We start from the raw sequence: 26,942 nt of genomic DNA on the forward strand, positions 1-26,942 counted from the left end.
GCTCAAAAGCACATTGCAGTGTGGATACGCTCTTGCGCAAGACCTTTTGTGCAAGAACTCATGCGCAAAACAGTTCGTGCGCAAGAAGCCTGCAGTATAGATGTAGCCCAACAGAAGACCTCTCCCACTTGAGCTAACTGATAATCGTAAAAGTCTGCTATCCTCTTTGCCGACTAGCCACTAGAGAGGGATAAGGCACACCATTTGCTCAGGGTTTCACAGCTGCTTCCTAACCACATAGACTGTTGAGATTTAAGAATCTGGCCTTACATGATTTGTTCTGGAAGGGTATGTACTCTAGCGAACACAGACCCTTGTATCTCTCCCCACCCAGCCTGACTGTGTCCCATTCTGTACCTATCCACATGCCCCCCAACTTCCAGCTCCTGCTCCTCTGCTTCTATTTCTTGTTGTCTGCATGTGCTGTAGGTAGGGAACACTGAGAAGACAGGAGTGATGGACTCCCCTTTTCAGCTCTTGTTCCTAGTCACACAACAGAAAGAAAAAACAAACAAACTCCAGGAAAGTTCCTGCAACACTGGAATGGAGGACGCATTCAAATGAAACAGTTAGAGAAATTAGTTGTCCAATGCTAACAAATCTCTCTCTACTAAGCATGAAAAAACTTTAAAAAGAGCGAATAGTCCTGAATGTGGAAGTAAAATGATCAGACTTGTAAATTGGCTGAACATGTGAGGCACAGATGGCACTGACACTTCCTCCCCTACATAAATCCTCCCCCTCAAAAACCTGAAGCTTCTCAACAATGGTTGTAAAATTTTAAATATGGGCAAACAAGGACATTTCCCCCTAAGCTCAATCTCAAGAAAAAACAGATCTGTTTTCACCAAAACTTAAAAAAAAAAATCAGCCTGAGGTGGCCATCTACCAGACTGTGTCTAGACTGGCCAGTTTTTCCAGAAAATCAACCACTTTTCCGGAAAAACTTGCCAGCTGTCTACACTGGCCACTTGAATTTCTGCAAAAGCACTGACTTCCTACTGTAGGAAATCAGTTCTTTTTGCAGAAATACTATGCTGCTCCTGTTCGGGCAAAAGTCCTTTTGCGCAAAACTTTTGCACAAAAGGGCCAGTGTGGACAGCCCAGATTTGTTTTCCGCAAAAAAGCCCCGATCGCGAAAATGGCAATCGGGGCTTTTTTGTGGAAAAGTGCGTCTAGATTGGCCACGGACGCTTTTCCGCAAAAAGTGCTTTTGAGGAAAAGTGTCCGTGCCAATCTAGACGCTCTTTTCTGAAATGCTTTTAACAGAAAACTTTTCCGTTAAAAGCATTTCCGGAAAATCATGCCCATCTAGACGTAGCCCCATTGAAAAGTCTGGCTTCAATGGTTAAAGAGGGGCAGAGTCATAAGCAACTGAAAGCAAGCAGGAATTGTTAGACAACCTTAGACATAGATGCCTTTACTAGCTTTACCTATCACTGTTATAAAGAAGGAAGAAGGGCTCCTCTGTTTCTTAACACAAGAACAATGGAGATCAATGAAAATGGAAGGTGGGGAAATCAAAATGGATAGAAAGGAATTTTTATTTGCACAGAACATGTAGTTAAACTGTGGAACTCACATCTATAAGATGATATTGAGGCCAAATATTTAACAATATTAAACAGGGAATTAGCCATTTGTGTGAATAACAAGAATATGTAAAGTTGTCATAAATAATGCATTTAAACTACAATACTGGAATGTATTTCCTGCACCCATCAGAAGCAGTACCAAGGCTTAGGGAAGTCACAGGTAATAGAGGAGCCATGGGAGAGGGAATTAATTGCTGGGAAGGAGCCTGGAAGTGAACCTGAAGGGTTGTTGGGTGTGGGTGGAAAAAGTATGGAACATTTTTTTCTGGGGGAAGGATTGGTACAGAGCTGAGGAACCTCTTGCAGATCCTAGCTAACCTCTACTCTTTCCCATTCAGCCAGGCATAGCTGTACTTGCCCCCATATGTTCCTGCACCCCACTCCCTCCTGTCCTCATGTACCCTGGCACCCTCACTCAGCCAGCATAGGTGCACTCGTGCCTATGTGTCTCTGTACCCCCACTATGCATATCTGTTCCTGACCCAGGTGTCCCTGCATTCCCTCTTCCTTCTCACCCTACACCCCCATTCAACTCCCAGCTCAATGTTGTCACCCCACTAACTCCTATGGCCCCACCCCAGTCTGTATGACCCCAGTAGTTCTGTGTGCCCTGCTCTGGCACTTCCCCCATATCCTGTGCCTTAGGACCTGGCCCCACTGGCAAGGCGTGTGAAGGAGGCAGCCTCAACCTCCTCCCACTCTGCTGCTGGCTGAGCTGGCCCATGTGTCAGTTACCCCTCTCTTCTAGTGCCACATCAGCTCCTGATGGGCAAAAGGTGTAAGTACAGCAGGACCCCTCTAGTAAGCTTCCTTTCATCTACCAGTGAGACTCAATTATTCTGCAAGGGGAAAAAAATGGTGGAGGACACTAATTCTGCACTTGCATAGTGGTGCAGAATTCCCCATGACTGTACTTTGTGTCCAAATTGTAGTGAGAGATACAGAGTTCCGTAATCATTCTTAAACAACTTCCTTATGAAAACTAACTAAACTACTCCAACTGCATATGAAATGGGGACAAGAGGCAGGGGAACAAGAAAGACCTCAGTGAGTATTAAACCTTTAGCTCAGACAGACTGCCATTGAGCTAAATTGTCTAAACATCTGAGATTTAGTTTTGGAATGAGTTGCTTTTTATTGTATATTTTTAAAAAGGCTCTCATGCAATTTAAAATACTTTGATAGTTTTCATCCTTCACAAAAATAAGCTTGTTCCACATAGTGTTATGATGATCCCATTGTGGTCTGTGAATACTGTGCTTAGGAACTCAGTATCAAGCCAAGATGATTCCTTTCTTTTACAAGCGTTCAGAACAAAATCCTGTTCATTTCAAGATTATTCCCCACTGAACTTCACCTGGCTGTGTTTAACATGCATTGTTCCTCTCTCTCCGTATTGCATATGAAATCTTATATTTCATGAGTACAAAAAACTGTGAGTGTGATCTTTGCCATATTGAATTCAATGGGAACTTTGCCACTGACTTTAGTGGGGGCCAGAAATACACCCCACAGTCGCAAAATGTCCTCATGCTTTTTTATTACACTTACTTCCTGAAATACAATTACGTATCAAACATATCTGTAGTTCAACTAATTTTAGGCGCAGAAGAAACTTCTAATGTATAATCCTAAATTCTTTTAAAATGTCACACTCCTTAGAGCAGGGGTTCTCAAACTTGTGATACCACAACCCCCCTCTCCATTGCTGCAACCAGCCCCTCAGTTGCTCGCGACCCCCCTCTAATTTGTTTGAGATCCCCCTCTAATTTGTTTGAGATCCCCCTCTAAGTTGCTTGTGACCCTCCGGGGGGTCGGGACCCACAGTTTGAAAAACGCTGCCTTAGAGAGACACTGTTAACTTAAAAAGCACTAGTTAGCTGTTTTTAAACCAACTTCTATATCAAGTAACACCTACAATCACTGTGTTTCAAAGAGACTGAAGGAGGGGGAACAGATTGCTTATTTTCTGCATTTGTCAACCTATGTGTACAGCCCATTTTGCTCTTTTCCTCATTGCTAATCAGCTCATTGGTTTTCTCTGAGGGCTAGTCTATATTGGCATACTAAATTGGTGCTGCTGCAATGGATGCAGTAGTGTGCTATTGGCGGGTCTGGTAAAGATGCAATGTGAATTGGCGGGTCTGGTAAAGATGGCAGAGTGTTCTCTGATATACATCACTACACAATATTCCACATTCACAAAAGGCAGGTGGTAAGTCAGTAGGAGGGATTCTCCCAATGACATAGCATCATGTAGACTGGTAGATGTAAGAGATGTTGCTTGGGGCGGGAGGGAGATTTTTCATACCTCTGAGGAGCATAACTTAATATTGACTTAGGCCGGGGTGGGCAATAATTTTTGATGGGGGGGCCACTCCAAGAAACTGGTAAGTGGTTGAGGGCTGCAATCTTCCATTATATTAATGGAGGAGGTCCGGGGGGCTGAGATGGAGATTGGGTGAAGAAGGGAGCTAGGGGTAAGGAATTAGGCTGTGGGATCTGGGAGGGTGTTTGGGTGAAGGAGGGGATTGTGACCTGGGGCAATGGAGGGGAGCGTGACTTGGGGCAGCGGTGCAGGATTTTGGGTTGTGACCTGGGGCAGGCGATTGGGGTGCTGGGTACAGGAGAGGATTCTGGCTCAGGGGAGGGGTGTAGGAGGAGGGAGTGCAGAGCCTGGGAGGGGGCTGTGACCTGGGGCAGGAGTGCAGGAGAGGAAGCAGGGATTTGGGTTGTGCCAGGGGCAGCAGATTGGGGTACAAGGTCTGGGAGGGGGTTGTGACCTGAGGAGAGATATAGGGGGGAATACAGTGCCTGGGAAGGTGTATGGGGGCTAGAACAGGGGTGCGGAAGGTTTGGGTTACATGGCGTAGGGAGGCAGAAGGGGGCAGAATTTGGGGGAGGGAGAAGCTGGGGTGCCAGAAACAGGCTCTGCCTAGGGGACCTTACCTGGCTCCCACCCAGCTGCTCAGCAGGTTCCTTAGCCAGCATTCCTGCATTCCAGCCCCTGTACGTGTTCAGGGAATCTGCAGGAGCCATGTTTACCGCTCTGAACTGAATGCTGCAAGACCGAGGGAGGAGGGGCACTTCACATACTGCCTGTCCTGCAAACAGGAAGGTGCTATTGGCCAGAAATCAGCCAATGAGAGCTATTGGAGGTAGGGGCGGCATGAAAGCCTCTCTTTCCTCTCCCTCCAAGCTCTCAGCATTCAGACACGCACATGACCCTGCAGACAACTTTCTGTAGTGCCAAGTGGGGGCAGGGCAGGCAGGGAGCTGGCTGAGGCTCTCATGGGCCAGATCCAGCAGTTTGGCTGGCTGCATCTGGCTCGCAGATCATCTTTTGCCCAGCCATAACTTAAGCGGAAGGGTAGCCCAGGCCTGTGTATTGGTTCTTCACATGGTATCAAGACTCAGAAACACTTGAAAATACAAATGCTTGAAGAATCCCAAATAGTGTAAGGGGAACACAGGAAGGAGTGGTATGATCTTCAAGTAGAAATGGTCTAGCTGCTAATGAAATGTTAGGCTCCAGTCTTGCAGTTGCACAAGGAGCCTCACTGATGTCAATGAGGTTCTGCCCAGGGTTTGTCCACAGAGTTTATTGCTGGATTATTACCTTAACATCAAAATATATGCAAACCTGTAAACTAGTCTTGTTATCAGAAAACATGCTTCCATTCTAAAATTACTTTTTGTTTTAGACAAAGGCAACCCAAATTCAAAAGACCAAAAATCTACTCCTAAAGAGAGTTCAGTAAGTACATCTGTGCAGATTTCTGTGACAGTCTATATTAAACACAAAATGGCTGCTTCTTTATCGAGACAACAAAGCTCTTTGAATATCGTACTTTTAGATATGAGAAAAGGAGGCTTTAATTATATTCTACATCACATCTACAAACTTTCTGGACTAAAATTAGTGCAAATTCCCCTTTGAAATAATCAATTAGGTGTTAGACCATGGATCTGCCAATGTTAACTTTTCCAGCTGTGTTTTGGTGGACATAGATCTCATAGTTTAGGTGGAGTTACCAGAAGGGTGGTCTTTTGTATTATTTAACATCTCACAAAAGATTACAGCTTGTTTGTTGTTGTGAAAATTATCCTAATAGCTATCATTACAAGCAGTTTTGATTGTTTTGACTGTTGCACATTACAAATATCTTGTTTTTTTTTTCTTTTGTGGTCTTTGAACATATGATGCTGGCCCCAATAAAAACAGGAAAAGAAGAGCATACTGTGACCAGAACAATCAGAAGGAAGAATGCTCTACGTGAAGCATACAATACAGCTAAATACAATAAGGAGAACTTGGACTAAACTGCTATATATGAATAACTGCAGGGATTAAAACAGATAGATAAGAAAAGTAATACACATTTCTTACATAAACAAGATCTTGTCTACACACCAACTTGCCTAAGTTAAATAAAGTTTGTTTTTAAACTGATTTAAACCAGGGCAAGTTGGTGCACAGACAAAGCTTAAAGGAAAAGATCTGCACCTTCCAAAGCCACTAATATTGACTGCATCGAATTAATTTCTTATAATGATGAGATGTCAATGGGAAGATAACTATAGCCAAATTTACACTTGAAGCTGGGAGTGTGATTTTCCTTCAGTTAATGAGCTAAAAATACTAGTGTTGCCAAGGCAGCGGTGAGCAGCAGCACGAATAGCGTCCAGAATTATGTATCCATGGGGTCCAACTGGTTTGTAGTTTGGGCAGTCAAGCTGTGCTGCCACTCATCACTGCCCATGCTATGTTGGCTACACTACTAGTTTTAGTGTACTAACTTGATGAAAGCTGATGTGAGTAGATTCCTCTTGAACTGGAGAGTGAGCCTAAAATTAGGGCAGGCCGTATATCTTTGCTATGCAGATACTGTAGCTCCAATCTTTATGGATTAAAAACAAAACCAGATTTACTGCTGGTGAGTATTTTGGCAGATGACTATTTCAATAAAAACGAAGATTCCAGGCTCAAATTACTTGTGCTTTTAGTTTGGCCCCTGTTTAGTAACAACTGTGAAAGCTGGCCTAGGAAAGAACACAAGCACATTCAGTTAGAATCTTTTGAGATGTTATGGAACATGCATTGGAAAGAACAGCGTGGGTGTTGAACAACGGAGAGTACAAAGAATGCTATTTAGACAGATCCAGGAAAGGATGCTGGAGTATTCTCCTCCTTTAAAGAGATTATCTGGAGACAGTACTTCCAGTTGGCTGAATGTCAAGGAAGAGGCCTGTTCATGTGCAGAGGAAGCAGAATCCTGCCTGGACATGACTGCAGATTTATTTATGCCACTTGAAAGGATCAGCCTGCCTTTCAGCAGTGATCATAATTCAATATCTGAAATTATGAATTTTAGGCCCCATTCAGGTGCCATTCTCTCTTCTGATGTGATCATTCCAACAAGCAACTTACTATCAGTGCATGCAGTCTATGTTTACACTGACATTGGAAATGATTTACAATGGACTTAAGCTAGAGTCTAGTGGTTCAGAAGGACCTAAAACTTTATATCCTCTCTCAGGTTTTACTCAGTCCTTTACCAGACACACTCCCATGAAAATCCCTATAGTTGCCCTAAATTGATTGTCTGCATCTAGTTGCTCATCTGAGTCCCTACTGCTCTTTAACCCATGTGTGACATTCTATATCTTGGGAAAGCACCTTGTAACCCCCCTCATTTATATATAATTTATAAATATTCCGCACTGATATATAATGCATGCCATGTAAGGTATCATGGGAAAGATAATCTGCTGACAGCCATTGTTCTAGCTAAATATGGATAGCATTAATGCATATGAAATTGTAAGAATTATGTTGTATTAGAGTCACTAATGACTGTGAGCTAATGATATTAGAGGTGATAATTGGGGAAGCTATCTTTGTAATGGGTAAGATAATTGATGTCAATTATCACCTCTAGTATCATTAGCTCACAGACATTTACCTTTCCCCTCCTCCCCATCCCTCTTCTGTTCTGTAATTTGATTTGTCCTTTTCATGTGTTCATTTTTTTAATTGTATCCTTTGGTATATATGGTTGTGACAATTTTCTTCCACTACTTGATCTGAGGAAGTGGGTCTGGCCCACGAAAGCTCGTCACCTAATAAACCATCTTGTTAGTCTTTAAAGTGCTACAGTGTCTTCTTTTTTGTTTCAGCTACCCCAGACTAACACGGCTACATTTCTATCACTATGACATAAAGTGTAAAATGTTATATGCATCTTTATTTAAGAGCCTTTCCACTTCATTACTAATTCCTGTAAACACAGAACAATGTTCAGGAGGGCAAATTCAGCTGGAAACAAATCAACTTTATTGAGGCCAAGCAGCTTGCTGTGATATGGATCTTAAAAAGCTTAAAACCAACTAAAAATGCCAAATGAACTTGCCAACAATGTATGGGTTTCACCAGCTTTGCATGTACTTTTCAAGCAAAATACAAACACAACTCTATAGCCTTCAATCCAGTGTAAGAGCAGACAAGATAGCTCAGCTAGCTTCTCAGTGTGGATAAAAGTGTATTTGTACAGCTGCGTGAGTCCACAGGAGCCAGAGGCTAAAGCTCGCCACTAGCATAATGCTGGCAGGCATATACTCTGAACATGTGTTTGTCTTTAAGGAGGACGAGCTGCAGGCCTGCTGTCCCCAAGGCCTGAGAGGCCATTCTCCATATGTCTGTACAATATCCCTCGTTTTAAGGTGCTGACAGCCAAATCGCACAGTAATATAGCCTAAAAGGACCCATGGGACTGAATTTAATCTGTTCTAATTCAGGATTGGAGGTAAAATCCAAATTCTGTGAACAAGATGATTAAGCAGAGATTTTTGGCTCCTGAATTGCACTTCAACTCAGGTAAAGAATGCACAAGACTATTGTTGAACAGAAAGAGCCCTTCACAAAAGTGGCAGTTCTTAATTTCTGAAGAAAGACTTTCTAACACATTCAGTGCTTTTGTAGCTCTTAACCACCCTGGCTAGCCTCGTGAAAGGCAGTATCTGAATAGAAACTTGTACTAAAAAACGAGACTAATAAAATGTATGCATTGTGAACAAGGAAAAAACAAACAAGCAACTATCATATAATTGTGTGACATTCCTGAAAGCTCAGCTCTAAGCACTAAAAATCTAGGGGAATTCAGCCAGTAATTTTTTTTTAACGTTTTGCTCACAGGTGGTCATCTATTTACGTAGAAAAGGGGTGGGGAACCACTGACCTACAGAAAAATCAGTCAGGGGCTGGGAGCTGTAGGGAGGTGGCAGGTGTGCCAGCATAAGCTCTCCAATGCTGGGGGAGGCCCTAAGTCTTAGGGGCCAGATCCAGGCAACCCTCGGGCTGCATCCAGCCCCCAGGCCTTAGGTTCCCCATCCCTGAAGTAGAACAGCTTAGTAATGGAGGTTGTTCCTGCTTCTGAAACATCTGTAACTCTAAACAAAATCTTACAGTCATTCTTTCAAAAGTTTAGAACTGAACATTGACTTTGAAAATTTACTATGGAAAAACAATATGCTCCTTTCCTTTTTTTTAGTAGTTTACATTTAATGCTGAACTGTAATTTGCTTTTTCTGCTCCCTTTCTCCTTTCGGTTTCTCCTGTTGCCAGATTAGGTACTTCTAAATGAGATTTGTGGTTGTCTGAGGGTTTTCTGTACTAGGTTTGATGTGAGGCTGGAAACTGAGAGGACACAAAGTGCAGTCACTTTTTGGTCACATCAAGCACTAGAGATTCCCCACCTGCAGACAGAAAACCGTGTCCCTTTTAAATCATGAGTACTTGGAGAGGTCCCAGCAAAAAAAAAAAAAAAGTGGGTCTGGCCCACGAAAGCTCATCATCTAATAAACCATCTTGTTAGTCTTTAAAGTGCTACATTGTCCTGCATTTTGCTTCAACTACCCCAGACTAACACGGCTACATTTCTATCACCTTTTAAATCATGCTGAGTACTTGGAGAGGCCCCAGCAAAAAAAAGGCAGAAATCTTAAGACTGGGAAGAACAACAAGGAGTCCAGTGGCACCTTAACAATTTTATTGCAGCAGGTAAGTTTTTGAGAGTTGCAACTCACTTCATCGGATGCATGAAGTGGAAGAAAAAGAAACAGATGCTAGGGGATGAGGACAAGCACTTGAACGTATCTACAGTGGAAGCTTATTGTAATGAGAGCGCCATTCCCAGACCCCGTCTGACGGGGTCAAATTTGCACATGAATTCCAAGGAGGTGCCACTAGCCCCCTTGCTGTTGCTGAAACGGGGTGGGGGGGGGGGTGTCCTGCAGAACCGGCCCCCGTGCAGCGCGTGGGGCAGACCATGGCAAGGCAGACGGAGCCCGAGTGAGAGAGACGGGCCGGGGGACTCTGCCAGAGCAGCCCCCGACGGAAGGGGTCTGGCGGAGCCTGCTCCAGCTGCCTCCCGTGACCAGCCCTTAGTGCCGGCTGGAGGGGGGGGGGCTCTCACCTAGACCCGGCGCCGCGCGGGAGCTCCGTGCCTCGGCGGAAAAGGCCGCTTCTGCCCGGAGTGCCAGGCCGGGCAGCCCTGTGACGAGCCGCGCGGGGTCCCCTCAGGGGACTGCCCCAGGGGCGCGAGGGAGGGCTGCGGCCCGCGCTCTCTGAGCGGTTAATACGCAGCCGCCCGAGCGGCGCGCGCTCCGCAACTGCCGGCCCCACCACTGCCCCGCCGGCGCGGCTCCGAGCGCGCCCAGAGCCGCCACGCCGGCCCCCTCCGCTCGCTATTGGCAGAGCTGCCGCGGAGGAGGCGGGCGCGGGCGGTATTCGGAGCCCGCCGGCCAATGGGTACTCGAGCTGCGGCCAGCCTCGTGACGTCACGTGACGCGGATTGCCCAACGACGGCCTGGCGGGGCGGTTTCCTTTCCCCGGGGCTGCCGGCGGTTGAGCGGTTCCGGGTGCGCGCGAGGCTGGTGACCGCGGCGGGTGAGTGGCTCCTGCCCCGATCCTCCTGGCCGCGGGAATACCCCTCCCCCCGCTCTCCTCCTTCCGGGCGGGGCTCGCCTGCCTCCAAGCGCTGCGGCGGCACGGGGCCGCTCTGGGTAGGGGAGCCGAGCCGAGCGCGTGCCCGAGTGGTCCGCCGGGGTGTAGCCCCATGACGTCACCATGTGACAAGGGGACGTCATTACCGGGGGGAGGGGGCTGACCCCCGGTGGTGGTCACCGCGTGGGCGGTGTTTCCCTGTTACGGTGGGTGCGTTTCTCGGGTGTCACCGGTGACGTCATGCGGCATGGTTATGATGTCACGTCGGGTGAGTTCTCCCAGCTAAGTAGTAGCTAAGGGTTTCTGAATGACGTCAGCGGTGTGATGTCACCGAGGGGCCTGACCCCTGTCTGTGTCCAGATTGGTGCAGCCCTAACTCTGCTGTGCTCTTTGGGTTGTTCTAAACTCAGACCATATCAGCCACTGCCAACTTCCCTTAAGAGCATTTGCACCCAAAGCCTATAACTGAATTTGCTCAGGACCCACAACCTGTGTGTGAGCATTGCAACTCCTCCTGCCGGGCTATGATGTCAGAAGGGAGCCTTGGCTCTACTCTGACTTGTATGGCATAGGCCCTAAAATGTCATGGTCACCCACATAGTGCCCCACTAACTTGTGTTTGGCTAAAGTGCATATTCCAGAAAGGTGTCCAGTAGGATTGTTAACTCCTCTGACTGGATGCCATTTGTAGCAATGGCATGCAGTCTGTCTAAAAGTGTTCCCTCTAGCATTTTCAATCCGTGAGTGGAGTGAGTTTTGTCTTGTGCACCAATATGGAAGTCACATGTGCTTGTTTGGAGGTGTGCTTCTGTGGCACCCTAGTCATAAACCTTTCCCCTTTCTCCTCTGCTGCCATGTCTCCTACCCTCTCCTTGACCTATCCGGTCTCCTTGACCCATCTGGTACCTGCTGCTGCCCCCCATGTCTCACTCTCCTCTTCTGTCCTGACTCCTGCCCCCCTCACTCCCTTCAGCCCTTTTGGGACCTGCCCCACTCCATATCCTCACAGACTCCTGCTCACCTTTCCTCTTGCCCCACTCCCTATCCCCTCTTCTAACACCTCCTTCTACTCACTTGCACTTCCTCTGTCCTCTGGTGCCCATGCTTCCCCTCCCTGTGTATGCTCTTCTGCTTCACCCCCACAATTCCCCTAACACCTGCACCTTTCCTTACCCCCTCCAGCCTCCTGCTGCCTCCTCCTTCCCTCACTGCCCCTATCTTTCCAACACCTGCCCCCCTTGCCTTCTTCCTTCCTGGTGCCCACCACCTCGCCACCCTCTGTCCCAGTTCTCTACCCCCACTGTCACCTTCCAATCCCCCCTCTAAAGAATGTAAGAATGGCCGTACTGCATCAGACCAAAGGTCCATCTAGTCCAGTAGCCTGTCTGCTGACAGGGGCCAGCACCAGGTGCCCTGGAGGGAGTGGACCGAAGACAATGATCAAGCGATTTGTCTCCTGCCATCCTTCTCCAGCCTCTGACAAACAGGGGCCAGGGACACCATTTCTATCCCCTCGCTAATAAGTCCATAAAAGGCTAACCTCCATAAAAGGCTAACCTCCATGAAATTATCTAGCTTCTCTTTAAACTCTGTTATAGTCCTAGCCTTCACAGCCTCCTCTGGCAAGGAGTTCCACAGGTTGACTACACGCTGTGTGAAGAAGAACTTTCTTTTATTAGTTTTAAACCTGCTACCCATTAACTTCATTTGGTGTCCTCTAGTACTTCTATTGTGGGAACTAATAAATAACTTTCCTTTATTCACCCTCTCCACACCACTCATGATTTTATATACCTCTATCATATCCCCCTAAGTCTCCTCTTTTCTAAACTAAAAAGCCCCAGTCGCTTTAACCTCTCTTCATATGGGACCCGTTCCAAACCCCTAATCATTTTAGTTGCCCTGCTCTGAACCTTTTCTAATGCTTGTATATCTTTTTTGAGGTGAGGAGACCACATCTGTACACAGTATTCAAGATGTGGGCGTACCATAGTTTTATACAGGGGCAGTAAGATATTCTGGGTCTTATTTTCTATCACTTTTTTAATAATTCCTAACATCCTATTTGCCTTTTTGACCACGGTTGCTCACTGTGTGGAAGTTTTCAGAGAACTATCCACAATAACTCCAAGATCTCTTTCCTTATTTGTCATAGCCAAATTAGCCCCCATCACACTGTACGTATAGTTGGGGTTATTTTTCCTGATGTGCATTACTTTACATTTATCCACATTAAATATCATTTGCCATTTTGTTGCCCAATCACTCAGTTTGGTGAGATCTTCTTGGAGTCCCTCACAGTCTGCTTCTGTCTTGACTATCCTAAACAGTTTGGTATCATCCGCAAACTTTACCACCTCACTGCTTACCCCTTTCTCCAGATCATTTATGAATAAGTTGAACAGGATTGGTCCCAGGACTGACCCTTGGGGGACACCACTGGTTACCCCTCTCCATTCTGAATATTTACCATTTATTCCTACCGTTTGTTTCCTGTCTTTTAACCAGTTCTCAATCCAAGAAAGGACCTTCCCTCTTATCCCATGACAATGTAATTTACACAATAGTCTTTGGTGAGGGACCTAGTCAAAGGCTTCCTGAAAATCTAAGTATACTATATCTACTGGATCCCTCTTGTCTGCATGTTGTTGACCCCTTCAGAGAACTCTAATAGATTAGTAAGACATGATTTCCCTTTACAGAAACCATGTTGACTTTTGTCCAACAAATTAAGTTCTTCTACATGCCTGACAATTTTATTCTTTACTATTGTTTTGACTAGTTTGCCCGGTACTGAAGTTAGACTTACTGGCCTGTAATTGCCAGGATTGCCTCTAGAGCCCTTTTTAAATATTGATGTCACGTTAGCTATCTTCCAGTCATTAGGTACGAAAGCCGATTTAAAGGATAGGTTACAAACCACATATAATAGTTCAGGAAGTTCCCATTTGAGTTCTTTTAGAACTCTTGGATGAATGCCATCTGGCCCTGGTGATTTGTTAAGATTAAGTTTTTCTATTTGTTCCAAAACCTCCTCTAATGACACTTCAATCTGGGACAGTTCCTCAAATTCATCACTCTCAAAGGATGGTGCAGAGTTGGGAATCTCCCTAACATCCTCAGCCGTGAAGACTGAAACAAAGAAATCATTTAGTTTCTCCACAGTGGCTTTATCATCCTTGATTGCTCCTTTTATATCTCGATCGTCTTGGGGACCCACTGGTTTTTTAGCAGTCTTCCTGCTTCTAATGTACTTAAAAAATATTTTGCTATTTTTTTTTTGAGTTTTTGGCTAGCTGTTCCTCAAAATCTTTTTTTGCTTTTCTTATTACATTTTTACACTTGATTTGACAGTGTTTATGTTCCTTTCTACTTATCTCACTAGGATTGGACTTCCACTTCTTGAAAGATGCCTTTGTGTCCCTCACTGCTTCTTTTACATGGTGGTTAAGCCACAGTGATTCTTTTTTAGGTCTCTTGCTATGTTTTTTAATTTGGGGTATACATTTAAGTTGGGCCTTTATTATGGTGTCTTTAAAAAGTTTCCATGCAGCTTGCAGGGATTTGGCTCTAGTCACTGTGCTTTTTAATTTCTGTTTAACTATCCTCCTCATTTTTGTGTAATTCCCCTTTTTGAAATTAAATGCCAGAGTGCTGGACTGCTGAGGTGTTCTTCCCACCACTGGAATGTTAACTTATTATATTGTGTTAACCATTACAAGAGCGCTTGGTAATAGTGATCTCCTGGACCTGATCCTGCACTCCACTCAGGACTAAATCGAGAATTGCCTCTCCCCTTGTGGGTTCCTGTACCAGCTGCTCCAAGAAGCAGTCATTTAAGCCATTGAGAATTTTTATCTCTGCTTCTCTTCCTGAGGTGACATGTATCCAGTCAATATGGGGATAATTAAAATCCCCCATTATTATAGAGTTCTTTATTTTGGTAGCCTCTCTAATCTCCCTCAGCATTTCAATGTCATTATCACTGGCCTGGTCAGGTGCTGGATGAGGGAGGTACAACCTGTATGTGTGTGTGTCTATACACATTTAAGATGAGGTGATCACGTCTGTACGCAGTATTCAAGATGCCGATGCACCATGGATTTATATAGAGACAATTTCGATATTTTCTGTCTTATTCTCTATCCCATTCTTAATAATTCCCAACATTCTGTTTGCTTTTTTCACTGCTGCTGCACATCGAGTGGATGCTTTAAGAGAACTATCCAAAATGACTCCAGGATCTTTCTCTTGAATGGTACCAGCTACTTTACACTCGATAATTTTATATGTATAGTTGGGATTATATTTTCCAACGTGCATTATTTTACATTTGGCAACATTGAATTTCATCTGTCATTTTGTTGCCTAGTCACCCAGGTTTGTGAGATCCTTTTGAAACTCTTCATAGTTTGCTTTGGCCCTTGACTATCTTGAGCAATTTTATGTCATCTGCAAATTTGGCCACCTCGCTAATTACCCCTTTCTGCAGATCACTTACGAATATGTTGAATAGGATTATTTGCAATCTCCAGGTTTTAATTACTGTTAGGGATGTTAAATTGAATTTAATTAGCTAATCGACTAGTTGATCGAATTTCTATTGACTGCTTGATTGGTTGATAAGGGGGCAAACTTCAGAGTTGCAGTGGGGTTATCTCCCAGCCCTGGAGCCCTACATGCCGTGCCAGCCCCAGATGCTGTGCCTCTGCTTTTTAAATGTATTTAGAGCCATCAGGCTCTTAATACATTTAAAAGGCTGAAGCACAGTGGCAGGGGGGACCAGTCATGACCTGGGAATCAGCTGATTCCCAGCTCTCACCCAGTGTCCCACTACACCTTTGCCTCCTTTGCCCTCCACAGAGATGGTGCTGGGGAGAAACTGGCTTTTAAGCCGGCTCCTTCCAGCACTGACTCATGCTCCCCACTGTTGCTGCCTCTAATAGAGGATGGGAGGCGACTAGTTGAGTCGCTACTTGACTATCCAATAAGCTTATGCTTATTGGTTAGTTAGCTAGTCGCTTACATCCCTAATTACTCTAGCCTTGTTCTTAAACTGCTTTGTTCAAGAATCTTTTAAAAAATATCCTTATTTATGAGGGATTCCAGTAAACACATATATTCTTCCTTTGATGCTCCAGTCGTTCATCAGTAATGTCTCCAGGCTTAATTGCACCTCTGCTTAATATTATGGTGGCATGGAAGTAAAGGAATAGCTAATAGTTAGAAATGGGTTTATGAGGTGACCCATTTGCTGCCCTTCTGCTCATTGTCATTTTCCTGAAGATGAAATATGTCCTCTTATGCCATATAACGTAGGAGTTGTTTCTCTTAAATACTGTCCCCAGCAAGCAAACTGGAAGCCTAGCTATAAATGGGGCTATTCATACTTCTGTCCAAGGTTTCATTCATTTGTACCGATAAACAAATTTGTCATTGTATTAACTTCCTAAAGTTAATTAAGGATGAAATGAAATATACACAGAGGCTAAAATTAAGTGTACAAATCTTAAAAAAAAAACTATATATACACTCTTATTATTTCATGACATCTTTTCTGGGCATTCTGCACATTAGCAGTTACAAATGTTTATTATCAGAATGTATAAGAGAGGGTATGTATCAGTCTGGTTAGCAATGAGAACTGCCTGTAGGTCAGTTAAACCTGTTGCACACTAATGGTGCAACCATTTAGTAGTGAACATAGGTCAGAGTTTCACTTTTCATAGTCCAATAATTTGGCAGTTTTAGTGTCTGTCTATTTGTTGGAGTTGGGACTACAGCATCACTGAATTGCTATGTGCTTGTTCAGTCAGGTTAAGCAGTTGGCCCTCTGCCAGTTTGTAATAGGGAAATGTCTGCCTCTCATGTCTGAGAGGTGTGTATCTTTGCTATTTAGTAAGTATATAATTATCTTTGCTGGATGATTATATTATTTTATATTCTGATGCAGTAACAATTCTTTAAATTATTTAAACTGTTTTTAAGAGGATGCCGTAAGTTTTGTTCTTAATATTTAATAAAGCTTAGGAAGCAGTATGAAAATCTACACCGACTCTTCATCGGAACTTTATTACTTATTTAAATAATGGCAGGCATACTCCAACTTTTGGTTAATTAGGGTATATAAAAATGAGTAGTCCTGTAATACTACACACTTTTGTTAATCTGAGTCTAAGGTATCATGCGCTTTCATGGGTCAAACCTACTGAATCAGATGAGCTGGAATGGGAAAAAAAATTATTTAAACAAAAAAATTAAAATAAATTTAAGATTATAATAATTTGTGTTAAAGCCTGACTGAACTATAATCTGTTAATCTATTTAAATAAACACATTAAGTGGTAAATGTTCTTTGCTAAAGTTTTAAGAAAAACTAACTTCTGCGTAGGTGGAAGGAAGTCTTTGGCTAAACACCTGGAATGGGAGTATGTTGAAGTGCTAATCCAGCTTTCAACAGTAGGACTTTTGACCACCAGCAGCACCTTCTCTATAGGTGCAGAGTGAATATTTATTTATTCAACCAGATCAGTTTAATGGCTAGTTTATCCAAAGTTAAGAAATCATGGGAGTTGAAAAAGCAGGAAAACTTGTTTTACTATTCCACTATATGAATAAAAAATTGATATCCGAAGATGAGATCCATTAGTTCAAAAATCTGAAGGCCACTGTGACCAGAAATAATCAATTAAATTAACTAATTTCAGGTAATGTTACCTTTGTATAATAAGTCAATTTTAAATGCAGAGCATGTTTTGATTAAATTTACTTTTTTTTCTTATATATCCAGAATACCCAAGGGTTTTTTATTTAACTAATAATGGAATTAATTATTGTTTTTAGGTATTTTCAATTAAACTCTAGTTTTATCCTATTAAAATTTGACACAGATCATGAGGAAACATTAATCTAGTAAATAAGAAATGCATAAATGACAATTCTATAGTATAAAAATGTAGAAAGAATAAGAAATGCATTTTAAGCTATTCAGTTGCTTATGTACTCTTGGGGAATTCTGTGCTTCTGTATGCATGCAGAATTCATATCCCCTGCACATTTCTTTTGCTTTTTTTGCAGAAAATGATGGGGAAGCTCTATCTATTTTGCTTGACTACAAAGATTCTTACCAGTTGGTAAGTGCCTAGATAGAGAACAAATATTCGATAATGAATGAGCTTTTCAGTCAGGCAGACAAATTTTATAACAATCCAATGACTAGAATTTGGGCAAATACCGACCTGCAGATTTGAGCTGGTTTCCCAGGGTTAGCCCCTGGAACCTATCAGCTGCCTCTATATTTACCTGAAACTCCTTAGATACAGGCACTTGCTGCTTCTATTGGCCATGGATCGCAATTCCTGGCTAATGGGAGCTGTGGGAAGTGATGTCCCAGTCTGCACCACTACCCGCAGCTCCTGTTGGTTGGGAATGGTGATCTGCGGCCAATGGGCGCTGTAATCGCCCGTACCTGTGGAGGTGCAGGTAAAGGTAGAGGCGACAGGGCCCCAAAGGGGCATTAAAACTTGCTGCTGTTTTAATGCCCACCCGTGAGCTAGATAAACTCAGACTGGAAATAAAGTGCAACATTTTAAGTCACGTTAATTAACCACTGAAATAGATTATAAAGGTTTGTGGGTGATTCTCCATCACTGGTAGTTCTTCAGGATCGGATGTTTAGGTAAAATGTGTTTTAGTTCAAATAGGAATTAATTCAGGGACATTCTATGACTTGTGGTATGTATATAAAAGATCAAACTACAGGTTGAACACCTGTATTCTGGCACAAATGGTTTTAGTTAGCCGGATGTCCATTTATCATCTGGCCAAGTTTCCTGTGGTCCTATAAAGTGTACTGCCACCAGTCCTGGCTCTCACTGTTCTGTGCTGTTGTTTAGCTCTAATTTACCCCTAAATGTCTTCTAAGAGTCCAGTAAGTAATGGAAGTGTAGATAAGGCTGCTAGACAGTGTTGATGTCCCGTGATCCAGCACATCTCCGTTTCAGCACCAGTCAGATCCCAAGGGTGACAGACTAGAAAAGTTCAACCTCTAGATCAGTGGTCCCCAACGCGGTGCACACAGGCGCCATGGCGCCTGCCGGGGCATTTGTAGGCGCCCGCCGACAACCCGGGCTGGCCCCGGCGCGCGGCGCACTGGAGGCGCCGGCCCCAGGCGCGCGACACTCACCGGCGCCTAGTGCGCGGCGCTCGGGCGGCCCCAGCCCCGGGGCACATGCGGGCGCGTGGCGCCGGTGCCGGCCCCAGGCACGCAGCTCGGGCGGCGGCGCCAGCCCCGGGCCCACGGCACAAGGGGCTCGGGCGGCCCCGGCCCTGGCGTGCCCCAGGGCGCGCGGCCCCGGGCGCCCGGCGCGTGTGTGGCCCCGCCCTCGGGCGCCCGGTGCGTATGTGGCCCGGCGCCCGGGAGCCCGTAAAGGTTGGGGACCACTGCTCTAGATTATCACAGTGGTCTCTTCTGAAGTCTGAAATATCAAATAACAGGTGAATTTGCCCCTTATAAACTTCTTTTGCACGGTGTTTCACAGTGTTTCATGTAGGCTCCTAGTACGTATGGGAAGCCAGCTTAAAAACTGGCTTTCTGCACGCATTGGCTCCTGGGAAGCTGACTGCCCCCTCCATGCTGCTGCCTCTGATACTGGCAAGAGCCAGTATGCATAGTGTGCCTGCTCCTCCCTCCCTTGCATGTAACCACTGACATTTTCAGTAGCTACATGGTTACTTAAACCCATTTTAACATCCCTAGTTCACATTTCCTCAAAATTGTTTTTGATATTAGGTTTACTGAAATCCAAAACTTCAGATATCAAGGGTAATTTAACATATCAGGTCAAACTTTCAAAAATGTTTGATTGATTTTCAATAAGGAAGACAATAAGGTTTTGGCTCCTGATCTTTTGGGAGTTTTTGTAAACTTTACTATGTCGATTGTGAGCCTTCAGTAGGAAGAAGTCACATTAGTCACCGTATTTTCTTTTCAGACTAGATGACTCCTGGCCTTATAATAATACTGTTTGTAAGGATGCAGACTTTTTGAATTGTGCCCCCTGTTTAGTGATCATTTTCCTGCTAAACACATTGTGGAACTCAATGGCTTACGATTGGTAGTAAAAACAATATCTAGCTTTTGTTTTAATTCAGGCCATCTTACTTGGTAGCTATCCATGTGATGACTGCTCATTAGCTAATGATTTGGTGCCATCAGTAAAGTTGACAGATGTTAGGTGTTCAGATGATTATCCCCATCACTAATGGTACCCTAATGGTAAACTTCCTTGGAAAGGTTGAGGATTGAATATGTTGGTATAATATCTCTCCATAAACCACTGGCCTTCAGTTTTGGTGGGAAAAAGAAGCACACCCTACATCTTTGCTCTGGATTTTTTTTATATATATTTTGTAAAACTTTTATCTCAAAACAATTTTGTCCAACTATCAACTTTTGTTTGTTCTGTGGCTTACAGCTTTTTTTTTTTTAACTCTAAAGGCCTGATTCTGCCATCTTTATTCACTCTAGTACTATGTATGCTACAAGTAATCCTACTTATGTCAAAATGAGCTGTATTCATACATCATGTTGCACTATAATTATTCTTTTAATTCTTGTTCCAAAGCTCCAAGTTCATCTGAATTATGTGTACAGAAATAACCTTGTTGCATATACTAAGTATATATTCCACATTTTGAACTATCTCCTGTTTTAAATTAAAGTCTTTGAGAGCTGTTGCCTCTTGATTAATGTGTACAGTACTTGCAGATGTAAAGCAGTTGATTAACTTTGATGTTCTGTGCCCGAGTCCTGAAAACTACTTCCTGCTGTCAGTACAAGCTTTTCGTCACTCATTAGGTACCTAACAACCAGTTTAATTTTTCCATAATCATTCTGTAAGCATCAAAAGTTAATTCATCTTCTTAAATTACAAAAAAATAACCAATACTTGCTTCTTCTAAACTTGGTGAATCTAGAGATCCTGCTGTACACTGATGTCTAAGACTTGGTCTACACTTAAAATTAAGGTCAACATAGCTATGTTGCACAAGGGTGTGAAAAATTCACATCTCTGAATGACTTTGCTTTGGTAATGTAACACCCAGTGTAAATACAGCGAAGTCAATGGAAGAATGGTTCTGTCAATCTAGCTACCATTGCTTGGGGAGGAGGTGGTCCTGCACTCCTGGGAAAAATCCCTTATAGTCCTTGTAAACTATGTGTCTATGAGATTATTCCAGCATAGCTACAGTCATAGCTGTGCTTGTGTAAGCCATGTCTATGCTATGTAGTCTAACTGTGGTGACTTCTCTTGCTGGTTTTTTTTAAATACCTTGTTTACAAGTAAATTTGCATTTTCCTAACTTTCGGTATGGCTGCTACTGAACTTTATGAAAGTCCTTTCATTGCATACTATCTTAAATAGAACCACAGGTGTTTCTATTTGAAACACAACTTAGTATTTGTGTGTCTGGTGAGATAGCTGTATAGATCATGTACCTAATACAACATCAGAAAGCCAGGAAAGAGTAAGTAGTCTAACAATACATATCATTTAGTCTTACCCGTAGAGATGCACAACCACCATGTACCACAGGCAATGCATCTCAGCCATATCTCTGCTTTAGTTGGAAAGCCAGTCTTCCAACAGTCTTTTCCCTAAACTCCCACCATCATAGACCAGACTCTTCTTCTAACACTCCTTTGCTGTACAGTTATGGGAATCCTCACCTAAGTTTGTGAAAGGAGTGACTGAAAGGGTGCCAAAGTACTATCAGGGCAGAGTTAGAAAAGTCTGGGTTATTGGAGGGAAGAAAAGAGGACATCTAATGTGCTTTAGAGACTTTGTCATGTTATGTAGCAACCTTAACTGATTTGCAAAACTTTATAAATGTTTCCAGTCCTTTCATTTTTTGAGTGGATCTCAGCAGCAGCAGTAGCTCTTCATTTCATGACACAATTTCTTTATGAAAATACCTTACCAGCTTAGCAGCTGGGAACTTTAACCAAGTCCTAGTTTTTATGACTGGAACTCCTGATAACTATAAAGAGCATGTTTTATTTGCTGTCTGGTATTTTCTTCACAACTGTAAGTGCTGGAAACATTTCCTTAAAAAGCAAAACTTGAGATTCTGGAAGCATCAATGCCACAGATTGTGGATTGTAATCAGAGCAGATGTGGTATGGATATAATGTCAAATGAAAAGATCATGAACTTAAAGTAACTTTCCCTTTGCCAAAATTTACCATAGTCAGACTTCAAATCGTGAACAAGTAATTTAGATGGGCTAGAAAAATTGTGAGACTCAGCGTGAACTTAGAGCCTCCTTCTTTCTACTTCATAATCTTAAATTTATGTAAATACTTGGAGAAGTCCATATTTACATTATGTTCTGTAAAATGAAAGATGCAATACTTGAATCCCTGCTTAAATGGAAAAAACAACTTAATTTTAACACAGCTCTCCTGCTGTTTTTCATAAAATGCTTTTTTTGCGTAAATTTGCCTGAACTGTGTTCAGTGGAAAAAAATTACCTAACACTTGCATATGGTTTTACCTTAGGGTGAGTCCTCTCCAGACTTAACTTTTGGATGAAAGCATGCTCTCTTTCCAGTAGAAGATGATGACCTCGGAATATGATTATGGAGAAGGGGATGAGTTCAGTAGAAGTGTTACCTTCCAAATCATCCCAGGTTATGGCTGTAAAGGCGATGGTGAAGGAGCATGAAACAGAACTGATCCAAAAAGAGAAACGAGTGGGATTTGTGCTTGTACATGCAGGTAAGATTGCACAAGTTTGAGAATTGAAACAGAAGTGCAGCATTAGATATGGAGGCAACTAGTATATTCACTAATTGAATACTAGACTTGCATTCTGGTAACATAATGTAGAGAACACAACTGGTTGGAAGATCTCAGATATTAAGGACTGCAGGCCCAAAGTTTAGGTAACTTCAGAGGGTTTACAAACACTGCAATGAACTGAGATGTGTTTTTCCTTTTGTAATAAAATTCTAAGTGAGTTGTGCAAATCTCTGTGGTTGTTTCTGCTGTGAGTGGGTATTCTAATGATAACATGATGGCCTGGATTGGCCTTCAGGACTCATGTGCTCAGAGACCCCCTCAAAGTATTTTCTCCTTTTCTGTGAAAGAAATAGCATGTGCCACTTGTGTCAGATTTTTAGTTAGTCTTGTGAAAGTTCTAAGCCAGAGTATCTACTGCCTTTTAAGATTTGGAGCTAGCAGCTAACTCTAGATCTTGTGGAACCCTCTCTGAAATCAGTTGGAGAGTTTCAGCCAGTCCTCAGTGACTCTCATATTTTGCAGGTGGTCGAGCTGCATAAATCTGAATTATTTTCTCAGGCATAGGGTGTAGGAGTAGAGTTTCAAGGTAAACTGCAACAATGACTAGAGTTTCAAGGTAGACAACCCTAGGGCTGTTGCTACATGTCAAAGGCGAAAGTGCCACGTAGAGCCTGGGGTCTGGCCCCAGGCTTCACGTGGCTCTGCTGCTTTGAAGTACCCTCTCTGCTCCCTCGTCCCCCTTCTGTCTCTTTCTGATAGAAGCGACTAGTCAACTAGCTGACTAGCCTGTTGACTAGCCGATAAGCATTTGCTTATCGGATAGCCAACTAGTCCTTTACATCCCTAGTACAAAAGAGATCTTGTTAGTGCCTTTTTGCTAAGCCTGAACAAAATCTATTTAGTTACTCTTAAAAAATGTGCAAATGTATAGCAGGCTGGTACTTTTGGCTCAATGCAGTCTTCCTTCTTTCCTATACGTTTGCAGAACTTAAGTTAGGGTGGTTTTGGAAAAGTGTTTTTTTTTTTTTTTTTTTTGGGGGGATAGTCAAAGGTGGGAGGAGCATTTCCCTTCCTGTCATCCAGCACACAGAGGGTTTCTGACCGGTTTGTTGGCACTTATCCATGCTATGAGAACTTGTGTTTGAGGAGGAGATAACGGTGCAGTTTCACAGCCCATACATCTAGGACTGGGACTGGGCTGTGGGAAAGAGTTGCGTGAGTTGTCTCATGCAGTAAGTTTTTAACATTCTTTGTCAGCACTACTCAGTTGATGAATTGCAAGGGGGCATCTGGTGGGTCCTGTTGTGTGCTGGCTGAGAGAGCAGCTAAATCGTGCGTCTGTTAGGACGCTGTAGATATTCAGGCAGTGGGCAAAGGAACAGTTCGCTCCTTGTTCCTCCCTCTTTACCTTGTTGCTACTGTGACTCCTGCTTTGAATCCTGTTGTGCATCTTCCAGCCCATCATCCAGTTACAAAGCAGCTCCTTTTCCCCATAAAATGTACATTATTCTGATCGAGGCTGGAAAAGCAATGCTTAAACGGGCTGCATACTCAGCTTCACAAACGCTTACAGCTGTGCTGCCTCAGAGCTGAGCACTCTGTAGTTCTCATAGTGTTCCCTACACCAGCAACAATCCCTTCAGCCAACTGCCCTTCTAGCACCTCTTCCTGTGACCATAATCCCATCATGCTTTGTGACTACAAGGAGACCTTAGAATGTATTGGATAATGGGATGACTCTTTGGATCACAACACAAATGCCTTAACTGTTTTGCTACCTGATGAATAGTGATATACTCTCTCAGCCACAAGTGGTATTTAGGTGTTGTGAAAAAAACATCTAAATGGTGATCCCAGCATGCTGTCTAAGGGAAGATCTCTTTTTTTAGTGTGGTTTGACATCCTGGCTGATCACCTTGGTTGATGCTTTATTCTTGTGTGGTTGGGGATAAGGCAACATTTTTCCTGAATTTGTGGGTCCAATTTAATAAAGGAAGTGAACTGGAAATGTGTGAAGGGAAAGGAAGCACTTAAAGATGTCCCTCTTAAGAGGGACAGAGTCCGCCATCTGCTGTCCACACCTGGAATTTCGAGAAACGTGCTGCTTATCAGGAGCTAGAATTCAGGGTGTGACCGAGAGTCTTCCAATACTGATCCAACCTTCGGCTTGCTACCCCTTCCTGCTTCTCTATGTAGGAACTAACGATATGGCCAAGAATGACCATGAGCAGGTCACTGCAGATGATGTAGCACTGGGAAGTAGGATTAAGGAATTTGAAGCACAAGTGGTTTTCTCCTCCATACTCCCTGTTGAAGAAAAAGGTCCAGATGGGAATCGTGGAAGTAAATACATGGTTGCGCAGGTGGTATCAGAGAGAGGGCTTTGGTTTCTTCGACCATGGGACTCTGTTCTGGGCATGAGGATTGCTAGGAAGAGATGGGATCCACCTACCCAAGAAAGGAAAGAGCATCTTCGCGGGCAGGCTTGCAAACCTAGTGAGGAGGGCTTTAAACTAGGTTCATTGGGGTACAGTGACCCTAAGCCCTTAGGTAAGTGTGGAAATGGGATACCGGGAAGAAACACAAGGAGGAAAGAGCAACAAAGGAGGACCCCTGATTCGAATGGAGAAGCTAGGGCAAAAATCTAATTATCTAAGGTGTTTGTACATGAATGCAAGAAGCCTGAGAAACAAACAGGAAGAATTAGAAGACCTGGCACAGTCAAAGCACTATGATTTGATTGGAATAACAGACTTGGTGGATGACTCACATGACTGGAGCACTGTCATAGATGAGTATAAACTGTTCAGGAAGGACAGGCAGAGGAGAAAAGGAGGAGGAGTTGCACTGTATGTAAGAGAGCAGTATGATTGTTCACAGCTCCGGTATATAGAGGGAGAAAAGCCTGTTGAGAGTCTTTGAGTTAAGTTTAGAGGTGGGAGCAACAGAGGTGATGATGTGGTTGGTGTCTGCTATAGACCACCAGATCAGATGGATGAGGCAGACGAGGCTTTCTTCAGACAAGGAAGAGAAGCTTCCAGATCACAGGCCCTGGTTCTCACAGGGGACTTTAATCACCCTGACATCTGTTGGGAGACCAGTACAGCAGTACACAGAAAATCCAGGAAGCTTTTGGAAAAAGTTGGGGATAACTTCCTGGTACAAGTGCTGGAGGAACCAACCAGGGGCCATGCACAGCTTGACCTGCTGCTCACAAACAGGGAGGAGCTAGTAGGAGAAGTAGCTGTGGGTGGCAACTTGGGCAGCAATGATCATGAGAGAGTAATATTCAGGATCCTGACAAAAGGAAGAAAGGAGAGCAGCAAAATACACACCCTGGACTTCAGAAAAGCAGTCTGACTCCCTCAGAGAACTGATGGGCAGGATCCCCTGGGATGCTAACATGAAGGGGAAAGGAGTCCAGGAGAGCTGGCGGTATTTGAAAGAAACCCTATTGAAGGCACAGGAACAAACTATTCCGATGCACAGTAAGAAAAGCAAATATGGTAGGCGACCACATTGGTTTACTAGGGAAATCCTTGGTGAGCTTAAACACAGAAAGAAAGCTTATAAGAAGTGGAAACTTGGATAGATGACTAGGGAGGAGTACAAATATACTGCTCGAGAATGCAGGGGAGTAGTGAGGAAGGCAAAAGTGCAATTGGAATAGCAGTTAGCAAGGGGCGTGAAGGGTAATAAGAAGGGTTTCTACAGGCATGATAGCAATAAGAGGGTGATTAGGGAAGGTGTGGGACCCTTACTGGATGAGGGATAAACTTAAAAAACAATGAATAGTCTAGTAGCACCTTAAAGACTAACAAAACATGTAGATGGTATCGTGAGGGAGGTAACCTACTGAAAGATGTGGGAAAAGCAGAAGTACTCAATGCTTTTTTTGCCTCTGTCTTGACAGATGAGGGTCAGCTCCCAGACTACTGCACTAGGCAACACAGTATGTGAAGGAGGTGGGCAGCCCTCGGTGGAGAAAGAACAGGTTAGAAACTATTTAGATAAGCTAGACATACACATATCCATGGGTCCGGATTTAATGCATCCGAGGGTACTGAGGGAGTTGGCAAATGTCATTGCAGAGCCTTTGACCATTATCTCTGAAAACTCGTGGAGATCAGGAGAGGTACCGGATGATTGGAAAAAGGCAAATGTAGTGCTCATCTTTTTAAAAAAGGAAGAAGGACAATCCAGGGAACTACAGACCAATCAGCCTTATGTCAGCCCCGGAAAAATCATGGAAGGGATCCTCAAGGAATGCATTTTGAAGCACTTGGAAGAGGGGAAAGTTCTCAGGAATAGTCAACATGGATTCGCCAAGAGCAAGTCATGCCTGACCAATCTGATTAGCTTCTATGATAAGGTAACTGGTTCTGTGGACATGGGAAAGTCAGTGGATGTGATATACCTTGACTTTAGCAAAGTTTTTGGTACAGTCTCCCACAATATTCTTACCAGCAAGTTAAGGAAGTATGGATTGGATAAATGGACTGTAAGGTGGATAGAAAGCTGGCTAGATTGTCGGGC

At 43.6% G+C, this 26,942-nt stretch overlaps 1 protein-coding gene across 7 annotated transcripts in view; it reads left to right on the top strand.

Annotated features, from left to right (window-relative positions):
- The first annotated feature begins 10,088 nt into the window (after positions 1 to 10,088).
- Positions 10,089 to 26,942, top strand: part of TASP1 (taspase 1) — a 156,926-nt gene continuing 140,072 nt past the window's right edge. For 5 of the 7 annotated variants that reach the window (XM_075925647.2, XM_075925649.2, XM_075925648.2 and 2 more), the window contains exons 1-3: positions 10,089 to 10,542; positions 17,677 to 17,732; positions 22,164 to 22,382. In XM_075925647.2, coding sequence (XP_075781762.1) covers positions 22,238 to 22,382 — 145 coding nt within the window. In that variant the 5' untranslated portion in view covers positions 10,089 to 10,542; positions 17,677 to 17,732; positions 22,164 to 22,237. Of the gene's footprint in view, positions 10,543 to 17,676; positions 17,733 to 22,163; positions 22,383 to 26,942 lie in introns of those variants that run through there. The other 2 variants (XM_075925645.2, XM_075925650.2) reach the window with 2 other exon arrangements.

Source organism: Pelodiscus sinensis, chromosome 3 (genome assembly GCF_052426305.1).
Source record: "Pelodiscus sinensis isolate ZL-2025 chromosome 3, ASM5242630v1, whole genome shotgun sequence".
Classification (NCBI taxonomy): Eukaryota; Metazoa; Chordata; order Testudines; family Trionychidae; genus Pelodiscus; species Pelodiscus sinensis.